The following is a 17341-nucleotide window of genomic DNA, read 5'->3' on the forward strand; positions in this document are numbered from 1 at the left end:
TAACTACTCACTTAAAGTATGAGTCTACGAGGATTTGCTTTTTTTTCAAATCTGGACAAAAGCAGGCAGACTTTTTTCATAATATAAATATGTTTTCCACATTAAAAAAATACTTATTTTTCTCTACTTACCATCTAGTAATTCTAGAGTAACTGTAGGATCCACATATTCCCACCAATGTTTTCCATCAGTTGACACGGGAATCTCCCAATTGGACCATTTGCAAGCCAAATGAATACATACACATGCTATCACTGTTGGTTTGTACTGAAGACAGAAGGTGGTAAGGTGTAGACTGTTGTAGAGCAGGTTTGAAAACGAAGAACCATAGTAATTCAAATATGTAAAACAAAGAAAAATATTTACCAGTAAGATTAGAGCAAAAACATAAAGGTTTTCTTAAGTCTACAGTACAAAACCTTATTTAATTAAAATCTAGCACTATAGTTATAAAATCCTAAAACTAAAAAACCCACATAGCTTATGAACATTCTCCACATTCTGACTCCCCAGAGCATTTATTAATACTAATATATTAAGATTTCTAAATTTTGAAGTATATTTACTTCTTTATAAGGGGGAAGACAGTGTATTTCCAATAATCAGCACAAACAACTATAACATTTTAATTTTTTTGGTAGTATTTTTGTTTCTTTTGTAATGTCTTGGCAAAAAAGTAGAGAAAAAGCAATAGACTGTAAAACTGACAAAGTAATTTCAACATCACATTACAGAATCAGGAATTCTACCATTTGGTATGGGTTAATAAACAGAATTCTCAAGTAAATCAAAGAGAATCTAACACTTAATCTACGTAAACCTCTGTCTTCTTTTCAGCAAAGCTACAGAGAAAACTTACCTTTTGGTGAACAGCTTCGAGGCCCAATGTTGCTAAGTACTAGAAAAATGCTACCTTTCTCCTTCTACTATATGCCCCAAACTGGGCATATAACATGTTACAGCTAGCCTTTTCTAACTGAAGTTTTATATTTAGTACTTTCTTTTTGTTGCTCAAAATTCCTAGGGATCGAGGTTAAATCCCAACAACATATACCTAAGAAAATAAATTGGTATTTACCGGTCTAAAGCTTTACATAAAACTTAACAGTGTCACAAGAAAGTAAGGACCACACAATGCTAGTTTGGTCCCCTCCTCCCAAACAACCCATTTAAAAAACAAACTGAAAGCATTAATATAATCAACCCAGAACAGAATTATGTATTAAAGGCTTTAAAAAATTATTCTTCCAGTTCAGTTCAGAATTGATGAAAAATGTTTATCAACCACAAACCCATTTTTTTTTTAATATAAACTGAAAAGGAAGTAAATTTTTTTTTAAAGTAAAAATTGTACTTAGTCAAATCTAGGCACTGACAGGACTTGGCTACTTCTGATTTACAACTAGTGGGTATTATCTGGAAGAAAAACCCAAGTTATATAAATTTTATTTATTAAAAAAACTTTAATGATTATTTTAAAGTTAAGACTGGATCAATGTGAAATTTTAAAAAATTGTCAATTAACTATAATTGTAAACTAGAAATAGCTTTATACTTACCAAGTTGCTCGAATTTCTACGTTAAGTTTAGCTCTTTGTAATCTTTAGCTGCTATTCAGGCTACCAATTTTAGACTTATGCACTCACAAATCGAGAATATGTCATCAGAAAGCACCACTACACTTCACAATGTGCATTTAACCCCTCTGTGCCAGAAGTCCCTTGTACAATACACCGCAAAGCAGACAGGAAGGTACCACCACAGTAGATGGTCCAGTCTCCTGTTGCAACAAGGGTAAGAGACACATTGAGGGGGCCCTGCATTAAAGGAAGCTATAGTGTGCTACAACAGTGCAACAAAGAGGGTCAGGATAACAACCTGTTGGTAGCCATGAAATAGGATGTCTGTGCCAAATCCTTGCTTGCTGTAAGAAAAGAAAAAAAAAACGAAGACAATACTATCAGCTTTATTGTGCTACCATCAAAAAGTTCTCAACACAACAAAAACTTCAAAGTTTTGTACACAAAAAGTAAATTTTACTTACTACTTACAAATATCACAAGAGCGCCATCATTTTCTATACTACTGAAAATCTTCAACAACATTCACTCAAATGTTTCTTGCTATCCCCCAAAGATCTGAGAAACAAGCCGATTTGCTTTTAGCTAGCCAGTTACAAGGGCTAAACTTGTTACTAAGTTAAGCATCTAGTCAGCTAAAAGTTGCAATAAAGCATTCTCCTGGATTTAAAAAAAAAAAAAAAGAAGAAGAAGAAGAAGAAAAGATTTTGAAGTCTAATACAAAATACAAAGAGGTGCCTGCCAGACTTAATCCTCAGTCATCATATTTAAGTTGGCTTAAGTACTTCCATCCAAAGAAAAGAAAACAAAACAAACCCTCCACCCTCCAAATTCAAGAGAGCACGAACTGCTCAGTTTTTTATGCTATTAAGCATCAACAAGGAATAAACAACCTAGAAACATCCTAAGGGCGTAGATATAGAAAACTCCACTGCATGTATTTTTCTTACAGAATCCAATTGTCAACTTTAGAAAAAGATATAAGTACTCTAGGGAATCAGGATGCTGCAACACTGGTCCCCAAAGGAAAAGCAATTTTTAACAACTAGCTTTTAAGACATTGAAATTGAAAACAGTCCCCCGCTCACTTTATCTGCTCTCTTATTCTTCCCATCAGGGATTCTTTGCTTTAATTTCCCTTTTCCCCCAATTACATTCATAATCATTGATGCACCTTTCCCCTCTGCTCACCTAAGATCTGATCAGTTCACCTCAACTCACCCCTCTCTAAGAGGCCTCACATTTGCCCTCTATTTTTTTCATGGCACCTGTAATCCCTGCTGCCCCATGTGGATCACGAACATAAGGTATACAAAAGGGATTTGGGCTTAGCAGAGTTGTGCTAAGGAAGAGTGTCAAAGCATCAGATGTCTTGGAGGCAGTGTGACTTATGTATGGCATTCTTTCCTGGTGGGGAGGGAAGGAGAAATCACAGAAATGAAAGGTCCCTGTAAAATGACATTAGCCAATTCTGCAGCAAAGTAGCATAATATCAACTTTCTCATCTCCAGAGGGGGTGGAGGGTGGGAAGAACTTTAAAGAAACCAAACCATTTACCACCCCCCATACCCACAAAGAATCAAAATATGTAGAGAAGGAAGTAAAAATAATTTTAAATTGTCATAGCAGTTTTTACCTCAGAATATATCTAAATTCAATAACCTATTAACAGCGTACAACAGAGGAAGAATGTAGGAAAAATGTTCTTTTGTTAGCTGAAAATTTTAACAGAGCAAAGAAAAACAGACAGCAAACATAAAAGAATGTTTTTAAATGGAGTAAGATGTAAACTACAGTTACCTGAAATGTTAGTCAGACAAAATGGAAGTTAAACATATGTAAGATTTGTATTAAAATTTAAGAATCGGTCACATTTTAAGCATTAACAACAAAAAATTAGATTTAAATATTCTGCTTTGGATAAAACATCAAATTTGTAGTTTTTCTGAATTTTTAAAAACTTACTAACCAACTTTGTAAATGAATGGACTTGGTGTCTCTAGCTTTAGATATAGAGCAACATGTACAAAAGCTACTAAACTCTGATTAAAGATCAGGACTCAAATTTCACAATGATGCTAAGCTGAAAATCCAGTTTCATCTCCTACTAGGTACCTCTATGAATTTTAACCTAATATCTTTCTTCATTATCTTTTTTCATTAGGCTTGAAGCAAAGTTACATGGCTCCTCATTATTTTCACAAAATAGCTTATTCTTTCAAGTTTTCAGGAAAACCACTCTAAAGCCTTTTTTCCCCTTAATTCAAACACATACACTAGTTATCTAAAATAATTCTATACTATACTGTAATTCTGGGATGAAAATGTGCTCTAAATTATATTCCAATAACCATGAAGTACAGGAACCATAATTAAATATGTTCTACAAGTCATAACATGTACTAGTTATTAGAATAACAAAATATAAATGGGACTTTCAGAAGTCCATTTCTTAACAATGACACTGTAATAACAGGTTTGTTTGTTTTAAATGTAGCTATTAACATAATAAAATCCTACCAGGTATAGGAATTCAATTTAGAATGAATAAGATATGAGAATATTCATGTAAAACACTAAAAAACAAAGAAAAGCCTTTAGAAGTCTTACCCATTTTGTTTAGAATAAACCTAAGGAAGGAAGTCTGGGGGTAAAAGAATAAAACTGCAAAATTTCACTTTCAAAAAGTAATAGAAAAAGGTACAATGAAAGTTCCAAGTGGTTGCTCTTAGTACATTTACACTTCAAATGGGAAACAGGAAAGTAGAAGAAATAGTGTAACAACATGCAATTGTGTAAAGAGTATTTCTAGGGATACAAGAACAGATATGTAGGATTCATTAACAAGAGCAGAAAAATGTATACCACACTTTATAAGCCATAAAGCAAATAATACAAAAAGTTCCTACTCCTGTTTTAAAAGGTTTAATAGGCACATCACATGCTGTCTGTAGCATATTATGTACTTCCCCATTACACACAAAAAGGAAATTATTTTTAGTAATACTAAAGAACTCTGAAGAATGTATTAGGTCAATTTTGTTCAAATGAACACGGGGAAAGTATTTCCAAAATGGCAAATCTGCTAAGACAATTTTTATCTGAAAGATCTGAGGATGGTCTCCAAATTCTTAAATTGTAATAACTTTTCTAGAAGTCAATGAAAGCTTCAGATAGACCAGAAATTTTCTGTATGTGTCAATGGCCAACTTCTTAAATATTAAATGAAATGGGACTGGCTTAGCCTAATGGGGAGATGAACAGAGTCTTAACATTTGGAAGCCCTCCAATTTTTCAGTGAAAGGACATTCTCCCGTAAGTTTAAAGGCCGCTAATTTGCCAGGTAGAACCACATGCAGAAGTAAATGAATAGGCAGATGCAGGACACCAAAAGATGTTGCTTCAAAATGACATTTCCCCATTTTGACAAAACTCATTCAAATCAATTAGACAATAAAAAGCATTAACACTTAATTTAGAAGTTTCAAAGATCACTTACCTCTTACTAACTGGGTACATTTCACCACATCTGTGTGTGGATGTTCAATGGTGATCTCAAAACCTGAAATGAAAAGCACTTTTTTCCCAATCACTTACCACACTACAATACTTGCCTGAGAAATGCCATTCATCAGCACAACCATAAATGTATAATATATTGTTCATTATTAAAAAGATCCAAAGACAAAAGTTTTTTTCTATCACTGACATGCTCATTACACACCTTCAATGACAAGAAATAATTTCTTCTAAAACCAATGTTCCACTTACTGAAAACTGGTTAACAAAGCTATTTGCAGATTGGGGTGGTATTTATTAAAAATTCTGAATTATGATTAGCTTGAGATTATCCTCACGTTAAAAACAAACTAAAATTACAGAAAATACAACTATAAAGCAAAGACTTCAACTACATAACATATTTTAAAAAATGTATTACAACTCTTTCAGAAGATGTAAAGAGTATTTTTCATAAATATAATCCCTGGGCCATAGTGGGAGAAAAATCTTTTAAATGATTTAGAGTCCTCTTATTTTCTTAGTATGCCTTAGATGAAAGGGTTTCAACCAGTTAGCTTACAATCACATTTATGTACATACATTTATGTATGTACATACATATCAATTACATACATTTATGATAAAGTTATTAAGACAAGTGAAACTTGTAGCCTCAAGATTCTTTATTTTTTTTTTAAAGATTTAATTTATTTATTTGACAGAGAGAGATCACAAGTAGGCAGAGAGGCAGGCAGAGAGAGAAGAGGAAGGAGGCTCCCTGCTGAGCAGAGAGCCCAGATGTGGGGCTCGATCCCAGGACCCTGGGATCATGACCTGAGCTGAAGGCAGAGGCTCCAACCCACTGAGCCACCCAGGCACCCCTCAAGATTCTTTAAATCAGGTTCTAAAACCAAAGATAAAATGCTGAAAGAGCTTTCCATGTCTAAATAACCCTTAGGGAGGGCCGGGTTTTTCCTTTTTTTAAAAAGTGGAGGTCACATTAGTGTCTTCAGGAGCAGTAAACAAATAACATTCTGACAAACAGGTAATCCAGATTTTTAAAATTGTTGTGTGATCTATTTATATTTCTACTGTAATTAAACCCACAAAATCATACTTTAATCAAAGCCATAGAAGTATATCTTATAAATTCTAACTTAAAATAATTCCCCTTAAAATAATTTTCCTTTTAACCTTTATTACACAAACTTCCCCTTAATATAATTTTTCTTTTAACCTTCATTACACAAATCTTTGTAAATTTCATATTTATATAATCTCATATAATAAAGCAGTAACATGTTAAATTATTGGATTTGGAGATAAGATTCTCACTTTTATTTTTGTATCTTTTTATGCTATAAAAGTATTAAACGAGTTCCATCTATTTTAAACAAGCTACTTTTCTTAAAAAAAAAAAAAAGTCTGTCATGACAGGAGGCTATGATTATTAAACTTCTTTTAGTTTGGGAATGGAGTAATAAATAACTACCATAATGATTAATAGCGACTTCTGACACACATACTATGTGGTACATGTTTTTTATACACTCTCTCTCATCTTCAAATTCACAACGTTAAGGCAGACATTATTACTCTACCGTGCGTATATAGAATGGAGGTATGAAAGGTAAAACGACTTTGCCCAAGCTTAAAAAAGCAAGTCAAAGGCATATGGATTTTAAACCAAGAGCTCCATAAAGCCTGTGTTATTCCCATAATACACTGCCAAGTTCTTCCAGAAATACACGACTTCACACAAGACAAACCATGCTAAGTCTCAATTTCCTCAACAATATAGTGAAAGATTTGAATAAATAATCTTTAGAGATCACTTAAATTGCAAAAAACTTAAAATGTAATTTTCAGAAAAGGATGATCAATGTTTAAGTAACTACTGTGTCACATTAAAAATGTGATAAATTCATTAAATACTGACTGCAGTCAGAGTATTTTTTTTTTAATATATTTTATTTATTTATTTGACACAGAGAGAGATCACAAATAGGCAGAGAGGCAGGCAGAGAGAGAAGGGGAAGCAGGCTCCCCGCTGAGCAGAGAGCCCGATGCGGGGCTCGATCCCAGGTCCCCGAGATCATGACCTGAGCTGAAGGCAGAAGCTTAACCCACTGAGCCACCCAGGTGCCCCTATAGTCAGAGTATTTGTACATGTTACAATCACATGCAGCCTTTCACAATGAAAACTATGTTTACTGTTCAATTAATGGTAAATGAAATTTTTAATAAATGGTTTCTTTATAACCAGGTAATACTATTCTGGCCCCGAACCTTGTTTTAAAACGAAACTTTATATAGTGGTAAAATTATTCCATTTTTAGGACACCACACTGAAGAACACATACACAAATAATATCTGATGAAAATACATACCTAGGGTTTGTAGCATTATGGTTTCAAGTAAAACCAGTTCTTGAGTCTGTTGAAGGTAAGCCTGCCAGGTAAAAATAATAACATTAAAATGCTTAAGATAAACACTACCAGATCATGGGACTGTTAAATCTCATGAAAATTAACAGATACATTAAATCAGAGTAGTTTAGAAACACAAAGGAAATAATTTGAGGGTGACAGAGAAATCCCATTTTCTACAACCAATCTAAACTTATTCACTTCTAATACAGAATATGTAAACAAGGTAAAAAACAAGTTAAAAAACCCCTAAAAAGACAACAATAATACGAAAGGAGGTAGAGCTTAACTGAAAACAACAAACCCTCCAGTCTATACTATAAAACTTCATGTAGGCACTGTGCTTCAAGACACATTAAGACAGGAAGCACCAACTCAAGTAAGAACATCAAATCCAAACCTGCCTGTAAAGAAAAAACATACCAATTCACTCTAAGATATTTTGTGTGGTAATTCCTTGATGGTCAGAGTAAGTCAATGAGTTATATTTTTTGAACTTCCTCTCCTCAAAAAAGACAAAATAAAATCAAAGCAAACCCTCAAATCTCTAGGTTAAAAGAAAACATTTTAGATATAAAATACCAAAAGAATGTATCACACACCCATGGGGAAATAGAAGGTCTTCTCTTTTACTTCAACAAATCATTCCCCTATTGTAATTACTCTGGGAATAGAGAGTATAAAAAATTTCTACCATTATCAAATTTCTTAAATTAAGAGAACTGAGTAAGGTATAAAAAGCAACACATCATAAATATTCATGTAAGGTGGTCGTGTGGCTAAACTCAGAGTGAAAAGCACCTTTATTTATGTCCCGTTTTGAAAAGGTCACCAAGATGATTTTTTAAAACACAGATTTCTATTATTTGAACAATACCCTAAGTATTCACCAAAATTAACTCTGAATCTGTGAAGTTAATAGAAATTACAAGAACAATCTCTGAATAATCACACATTCTTTATTACTGAATGGTAACATTAGTATCTCACTCCCTTAAAGCCAACATTTACGGTAAAACTTGTCATTAATAAACTCAGATATACTTTAAAAAATCAGATATACTTAATCAGGACTTTAAGATTAACTAAATGAAAGTAAACTAATATAATCTGGCAGTCATTCAGTAGTTACAAAGTTTCTGATAGAGGAACTCACCTATAATACAAGAGCTGGGAAAGTGAATTTAAAGGCCTAGAATTCCACCTTCTGTTTTAAGATGTCATAACATTTTAAAATGGCACTTTCAAACAAGGTCTATTAAAATGCTGATAATGAACAAGTTGTTTAGAAGTCAGCATTATTCTTGAGGAAAGTTAAAAATATGAAAAAAAAAAACCCTTTCATGAAAGCATGGTATAACAGTGTCTCTATGGATCAGTAACTATTAGTATACATGCATTAACAAAGAAACGATTCTGTAAAATTACTATTTACTGCTCTAGAGGCAAGTCCAGAGATTTTTCTATTTTTTTTTCATTGTTGACAATTTAAGAGTTATTTATCTCTGGTCTCAAATGGACCCAAACAATGGAGGTGATATGACTTACATATATCATAGGTTGGCTGTGAGGATAAACAACAAAATGTGAAACACCTTATAACCACCTTTGAATCACAGCCTTGACATGATTCAGAACAATACTGAAACTCATGTACATACGTGAAATATGTTTGTTAGGTCACTTGCCAGTATTACATTCCTAAATGGTCAAAGGAATAAGCAGCAGTTGGAAGGCAACACCAATTGAATTATTATTACGTACATCACATTTAGTATCCAGCAGTGGCTCTAGGGGATGAAGACAAGCATGTGCTACTTTGATAACATGTTCAAGTTTTCGAGCCTGTTCTTCCACTTTTGCAGCCAAAAATAATGCAGTAGGTGATATTATCTGCAGAAAAGATAAAAATTTGGTGATTTAGAAGTAAAAAATTTTGGAAAAACCTTCTATTTTCTAAGGGAGGGGCGTGCAAAGAAGGAATGTAGTATTAAAAGTATGAATTGTGAGTTGGGCTATAACAAGACTGATATAAGAGTTTTAATTAAATAGAACTCATTACCCTAGTCTATAAAACCTGCTTTACTTGTTTTGCAAATAGAATACCAAAGGGAAAAAGGAAAAAGACTTTTACTTGGGCTAACTCAAAGAAACTTTAAATCATATTAATGCATGTAAAGGGGAAAAAACAACCTCAAGCAAAATAATAAAGCCACAGCTTTAAAAAAAAAAAAAAAAAAGGAAGGCAGTAAAATATACCCAGATTTTCCTTCTTTTTAGGTACAGCCACTACTTTCTACAGTTTTTTTAGATTAATCAACAATTCATTGTGTGGCTAAGAACTACATAGTATTACTTTTGGGACAGAAAAAGGATCTACAAGGCAAAATGAGAAGATTCTGAATGAGATATTATTACCTAGTATCTGTATTACTTCACTACAGCAATACTAAAAGCAGCTTTAAAAATAACAGGGAATAAACATGTAAAATAAATCAATAAAGCAGAAACACTGACAACTGGAGATCAAGAAATAAGCAATATTTTTTGGCTTTAGTAAGTTATATGTTCTTGGGATTGAAGTACAAGAACATAGCACTACAAAGACACTAAGAAAGAGAAACATCAATTTTGAGCAAAATTTACCCTGAAATTAGGAATAAGCCAAATTAACTGCTGATTCAGAAAATAGGCACATCCAAAATTCAAATAATCTAAGATTATACAGAAGAAACTTCTCATGGGAAGATGATCTCTAAATGTCAAGATTCAGATTAATTTTTAAGAGACGAACATCTGAGTGTCCCTGTATCTTGGGGGTCATCAATCACTACATACAATCAATGCCAAAAAAGGGAGGGGAGGAGAGAAAGCATGAATCATGCTACATGACTTGGGTAGTTTAACATGAGAAGAAAGTTTCTGATACAAGAAGGATGACTCTTTCCTCTGAGCTTTTAAAACAACTTATAATGCTGAGCCATGAAATTTAACCACTGGATTTTGAATCTGAAAGGGACCTTCACTAATCCAACTGCATTTGCAGATGAATAAATGGAGTAAAAATGACTTTAAGAAATTCTCTTCCTGATGTATACATGTTTAAAACAGACCTAAAATTAAGTGCATTTGCCTCCCAACTACCAGTAATGTTACCTTAAAAGGACTGAGTAATTCAACTTGGACTTTCAATTTATTTCTATCCTTTAGAATTAAAGTTACAAAACAAGATGTAAAAATTGAGAATGCTCAAAAAAGCAAATTATTCTTAAGTTTTCACAGACTTAGAATAAACTGTTATCTTTATAACAGATTTAATTAAGCAACACTAAAAATTAGTTAATACCAGCTAAATAGCAGTCATGCAGGCAGGGCGTTTTCTGAAATGCAGAGTACAAGACAATGGAGAATCATTTCCTAGCTCAGTTATTTCTTCTACATACTGAAAATTTCCTACCCTGCTACCTACTTCTTTTGATAAATTCCTTTTCTATTTAAAGGCTTACCTCATCCTAGGGAAAATTCCTGAGTCAGAGTAGTGCCCTTCTTTATTCAGTAGGAAGCTGCATACCTCTATTATTTTACTTTCAATTATTAATTTTATCTGCTTATTAATTTTATCTGCTCTACTAGTCTAGTATATGTGCTGCCGAAGTGAGCACTGCTCTACTAGTCTAGAAGCAGCTTAAATATAGAGATTGAATTATTCATGGATGTTCCCATTGTCTCCCATTGTGCAGCTGCTGTTCAATATATTTGCCAAATGAATGATATGTGGATAATCCACATATAATTGTAAAGGCACCGATGTTAAATTCCATGTATTCCCAATCCCACAGTAAAAATCTAAGAGCCAATACCACGGGGTAAGAAATGCAGCAAACTATAAAGATACTCTCAGTTTCCCATGGTCTGTCACTTTTTACCTAAGTCATGTCTAAGAGGGGAATGGCTAAGCCAGCCATCACATGCCAGAACTATTTACCAAAGAGTGAAGCAATACAGACACAAGTCCAATGTCAAATTAGACTGAACTTAATACATAAACTTCCTTCCTAACTGCCAGATGACCCAGGATTTCTCTTACTCGCCTAAAAGGTACCTCTAAAGTCTTCAATGAGTTCTTCTTGGTAAAATCTCTTAGGATTCCCAGTCACCGCTTCATTCTCTTCAGACTTCTTGTAAGCCTCAACATCAAGAAGTACTTTCAAACCACACAGCTTTTCTCCTTACAAGATAGTCTCAATGGAAACAAAGTATGTGTACTAGAGAACGGTTCTAAAATTCTACAAATAATTAAAAAAATTAAATGTTCAGAGAGCTAATCAATGATCTTCAGGGTAGATCCCTGGTTTATTTACCCACACTCCTCACAGAAGTCTTTCTGTTCCCTCTAAATAGGGCTCAATTCTCATCCTCCTTCCAGTGCAACACTAATACCCAACACTCTTCCAAAGTTCCTGGTGAAATCCACTAACTCCATTCACATTTCCTCCTCTACAGCCTGCAAACATTTTACTCCATCAGGGCTGTAAAAACAAAACAAAACAAAACAAAACACCTTTTTAGATAATACTTTGTGAATATCCATGTGAGGCTTTAATTTTAAGGATGACTAAAGAAGGTAATCAAGTTAGGTACTTATGTTTTTGTTTTTTTATAGAAGGCTGATTCGTTGTGTGGCTTACTGAAAGGAGAAGAATTCCAAAAGTTTTAAGTAATGGCTATATTATTATTGGTCTGTGGCTTTTAAAGGTGAGCATACTTTTGAAGGCAATAAACATTCATTAATGCACGTAACCTTGGTTCAAAGTCAAAGAATTCACACTAATATTGGAGTAGATACTCGGTTTGAGTGAGCAAAAAACTACGAACTGAGATTTTAGTTCACTGGGGATAGGGACCATGCACTATCCACCTTTGTGTTCCGTTATCTAATAAAGCTTCTCGAATTACTATTAACTACAGGAAATAAAAACTGATTTTTAAATAGTGTCCAGAGTTTGTGAGCCTAGAAGATGTATAACTATTTCAAAGGGATATTACATTCTCAAAACAAGAAAAATTTCTACAGAAATATACCATACAAATCATGGAGAGGGGGAGGTAGAGGTGATGAAGCCAGCTGTAGCACAGTAGTCAGGCTGCCTCAGTGGAATCCTGGCTCTGTTATCTGACTAGCCTAGGCAAATTACTTATTCTTTGTGGCTCAGTTTCCGCATCTGTAAAATGGGAGAAATAGTATCTGCTTACAAAATTGTGGTGAGGATTCATTGAATCAATATATGTAAAGCACTCAGTATAGTGCCCCAGAGTAACAGGACTCAAATAATATCATTATTATGTTGTAAGTTAAACAACTGTGTATTGCTACTACTGATCTTAAGGATTTGTATGCTTTTAAAAATCCCCTTCTTTCTTGCTCCTCTTCTTCCTTTCTTTCACAGTTAAACCGTTAAACTGAATTCTTTAAAGGTTCCATGGTAGCCCTAACTAAGCAGATTCAGACACACTAAAATGATGACACATATTTCTTCAGTCACTGCAGTATTTCTTTTGTCCCTTCTCCCTCCAGTTGTTTTCAGCCCCTTCTCTTTTTCTAATCCTTTATATGTTTCCATTCCTACCTCCTGATCTGACTCCCTTCCTTCTCCATCTTTTCTCCTCCTGCCCATTCCTAGCCCCCGTCTCCCCTTTCTGCTCATGATGCCCTCACTGCTGACATTCTTCACTCTCCACTGCTGGCTTCAACGTCGATATTTGGAGGTAAGGTCAGTCTGAATTAACAAAAGCCTGGGTAATTTCTAAATCACTGATGATGGCTGTGTGCCAGTCAGTTTCAAATGAATCATTCTGGTCTTTACTCTTTTAGTAATTAATTTTGTGCATACACCTTGTGTGTACATCTGTATTTAAGAACTAGCTACAACTGTTTTATTACTCTTCAACTTAAAATTTCCTAATCCAAAAGACTCCCTAACAGAAGCAAAGAAAATGCTTTTTTTTTTTTTTTTTTTTTTTTTTGCTAATATGTCATCAGTAGGCTTGTTCTAATCTCTTCTTATGTTTCATCTTTAGGACCTACAGGCTGGTAAAGCCACTTCTGCTCTGTTCCTCAACTGCTCCCAAACTACCCCCTCCACCAAGACTAGGATAACTATTTTCCTGTGCCTTCAGGAAGCTTCATTAATGGGGCACCTGGGTGGATCAGTCGTTAAGCATCTGGCCTTCAGCTCAGGTCATAATCCCGGGGTCCTGGGATCAAGCCCTGCATTCAGCTCCCTGCTCAGCAAGAAGTCTGCTTCTCCCTCTCCAACTCCTCCTGCTGTGTTCCCTCTCTCATTGTCTCTCTCTGTCAAATATATAAATAAAAAAAAATCTTAAAAAAAAAAAAAGGCTTCATTAATGAATACACAGTTCTAGGTATCACAGCTCATAATTGGGAAATGACACACCTGAGGCTTAAAGAAAAATGGTAATGGTACAACTTTATAAGACTCCCAGAAAGGTCTTAGAATAGGAAAAAGGAAATACAAACTTAGATGTAATAAGGGGGTAACAGCTCTCAACAAAGAAGAAAACAGATTAAGTCAAAATGTCGATTTGTTCAAAACAAAGATCACTAAGCTTTACCAATTAGATCAAAATTCCAGTACAAATTTAAGTGGTTCATATCCTTAATTTTGATGCACTGAAAAGACTGACATCACAGGATTAGAGAAAATGTCATTAACTCAGTCTGGTATTTTAGTTGTTTTTCTACCCATAGAATTATGCATGAGTGTAATACTGTCAACATAACAAAATTTATACTGAGAAATAAAAAAATCTTCAGGTTGGATGTTATTTGGGATTTCTAATTACATCTAAAAGAGAGCTGGTCTAAAAAAGACTAACTAGTATTCAGTATTGCTGAAAAGCAGTAATAATTAAGAGAATAGGCCCTGATATCCATAGAGTAAATATATGATATTTAAAAGAATTTAAATGCTTAATGTAACTTGGCATTTAAAAATTTATTTATGGAGCCTATGTTACCATTACGAATCTGTTACAAAAACAAAAAATTTTCAACTTACAAAGTACATGGAGTATTTCATAGCTAAGTCTCTAGTCTCCCTTAGACACCCAACTCCTACCAGCCAACAATAAATAGTCATAGATTATTGGTAAACAAGTTGCATATGTATTAAAATATTTCACATAAATCTTTAGAACTCCACTTTCCTTCAAATGGCTAAACAAATAAGAACTAATATTACTGAAGACTTAATACTGCGGATAGTATTCCCCATACTGATCTACAGATTCACACATTCCTTGTCAGAATCTCAGCTTCTCTGCAGAAATTGACCAGCTGATCCTAGAATTCCTACAGAAATGCAAGGGACCCAGAACAGCAAAAACAATCTTGAAAATGAAGAACAAAGAAGACTCATACTTCCCGAGTTCAAAACTTACTACAAAGCTAGAATAATAAAGACCATGTGATAACAGTGTAAGGAAAGACATAGAGATCATAGAATAGAGTTTCCAGAAATAAACATTTAATTCAATGGGAAAAAAAAATTAGCCTTTTCAAAAAACAGTGCTGGGACAACTGTATATCCACATGCAAACAAATAAACAAAAACAAAAAGAAGGTAGTCCCCTTCTTTACACCATAAACAAAAACTTACTAAAAATGGATCACAGACCTAGATACAAGAGCTAAAAATTATAAAACTCTGAGAAGAGGACTAAATCTTCATGACCATGGATCAAGCAATGTTCTCTTTGATATGACATCAAAATGCAAATGACAAAAGAAAAATCCTAGTAAATTAAATGCATGTATTATGGATGAAATATCAGCAAAGTGAAAAAGGTAACCCATGGAATGAAAGAAAATATTTGCAAATCCTGTATCTGGTAAGGGATTGGTATCTAGAATATATCTACAACTCTCACAATTTGATAGAGAGATGATGAAATTAAAAAAATAGGAAGGAGGGGTGCCTGGATGGCTCAGTGGATTAAGCATCTGACTCTTGATCTCAGGGTCATGAGTTCAGGCTCTGCCAGGCATGAAGCCTACCTTAAAAAAAAGGGGAGGGGAGGGATAAGTAGAAATCTCCCCCCAGAAGATACTAGAGATGGCCAATAAACACATGCAAAGATGCTCAATAACACTAATCATTACAGAAATGCAAACTGAAACCACAAAGAGATAATGCTTTTTATACTCACTAGGATGCCTGTAAGATGGGTATAATAATAAAATAATAATTTTAAAAAGACAGACAGTAACAGTTACAAATGTTGGCAAAGATGTGGAGAAATTGGAACCCTTAACACATTGCTTGTGGGAAGGTAAAATGGTATGGCTACTTTGCAAAAGTGTGGCAATTTCTTAAAAATCGTTTTTTTTTCTTTTTTAAGATTTTATTTATTCATTTGACAGACAGAGATCACAAGTAGGCAGAGAGGCAGGCAGAGAGAGAGGGAGAAGCAGGCTCCCCGCTGAGCAGAGAGCCTGATGCGGGGCCCCATCCCAGGACCCTGAGATCACGACCCAAGCCAAAGGCAGTGGCTTAACCCACTGAGCCACCCAGGCGCCCCTTAAAAATCGTTTTTAAAAAGCTTTCTGAGAGGGGAAAGGAAAAGAATAAATGAAACAAGATGGGATTGGGAGGGAGACGAACCATAAAAGAAACTCTTAATCTCACAAAACAAACTGAGGGTTGCAGGGGGTAGGGGGGTTGTGAGGGTGAGGTAGGGGGGGTGGTGGTGTTTGGGAGAAGGTGGTGGGGTTATGGACATTGGGGAGGGTATGTGCTGTGGTGAGTGCTGTGAAGTGTGTAAACCTGGTGATTTGCAAACCTGTACCCCTGGGGCTAATAATACATTACATGTTTATTAAAAAAATAAAAAAAATTTAGAAAAAGTAAAAAAAAAATAATTGGAACAGATGTTTAGGTCTACATAAAGTGAACCGTACTGTTAATTCAAATAGGTACTCCTGTTAGTCACTCTAAACAGCAATCACTGAGCTAGAGCAATACAAACTAAAACTTCTATTTAACAATGGGGGGAGTGTGTAAAAATTTGATTATATTCTCTGAATCAGTGCATCATTTAAAGACTTTCCCCAGATCCTCAGAATTTCCTTTCTCTGCTGAAAGCTAATTTTTTTTTCTAAGCATGCAACTATTATAGTTTTCATGATCTCAAGATTTTTGACCAGAAAAGAATCATTATCATTACTTTTTCAACTTCTGAATGAGCCCTCTATTTAAAATTAGCTTGAATGTGCAAACTTCTCTATAGAACAAATTACTACGGTGAGATCCAACAGTAATCTTGTTGACAGATACAAATGTCTATACTTTTCATTAGTTAACTGGTATTACTTTTTAAGAGTTTATAGCCCAAACCAGCACCATCAAATAGAAATGTAATGTGAGCCACAAGTGTAATTTTCCTAGCAGCCATGTTAAAATAGTAAAGAAATGTGAAATTAATTCACTTCTAGTTAGTGGCTATATTATTAGTACAGGTTTAAACCCACAATTGGCATTCTAAAGAAAAAATACATTAAAATGATATGAAACAGACTGAAATGTATTAAATGTCCACTGGCATCTCAAAATAGCTCAAACTGATTACTTTTCCTAGTTATTCCCAGAGCAGAAAGACAAATTTTTTTTCTTTCTCTCACTAGAATGTAAATCCCTTAGGAAAAACACTATTTCTTATTTATTTAAAAAAAAAAATCACGCCTACTTTGCACACTGCTTGTCACATAACATGCACTCTATGTGGACTAACTACTGTCACATAAACATATA

At 34.2% G+C, this 17341-nt stretch overlaps 1 protein-coding gene across 6 annotated transcripts in view; it reads right to left on the reverse strand.

Annotated features, from left to right (window-relative positions):
* CCNT2 (cyclin T2) overlaps nucleotides 1–17341 on the reverse strand; it is a 37974-nt gene that overhangs the window by 8505 nt on the left and 12128 nt on the right. For 4 of the 6 annotated variants that reach the window (XM_032856176.1, XM_032856175.1, XM_032856178.1 and 1 more), the window contains 5 exons: nucleotides 9276–9404; nucleotides 7473–7533; nucleotides 5080–5142; nucleotides 1879–1924; nucleotides 132–295 (listed from right to left, as the gene is read on the reverse strand). In XM_032856176.1, coding sequence (XP_032712067.1) covers nucleotides 132–295; nucleotides 1879–1924; nucleotides 5080–5142; nucleotides 7473–7533; nucleotides 9276–9404 — 463 coding nt within the window. Of the gene's footprint in view, nucleotides 1–131; nucleotides 296–1559; nucleotides 1925–2044; nucleotides 2139–5079; nucleotides 5143–7472; nucleotides 7534–9275; nucleotides 9405–17341 lie in introns of those variants that run through there. The other 2 variants (XR_004382508.1, XM_032856179.1) reach the window with 2 other exon arrangements.

The sequence above is a fragment of the Lontra canadensis genome, unplaced genomic scaffold, assembly GCF_010015895.1.
Source record: "Lontra canadensis isolate GAN:19392208 unplaced genomic scaffold, GSC_riverotter_1.0 scaffold11, whole genome shotgun sequence".
Classification (NCBI taxonomy): domain Eukaryota; kingdom Metazoa; phylum Chordata; class Mammalia; order Carnivora; family Mustelidae; genus Lontra; species Lontra canadensis.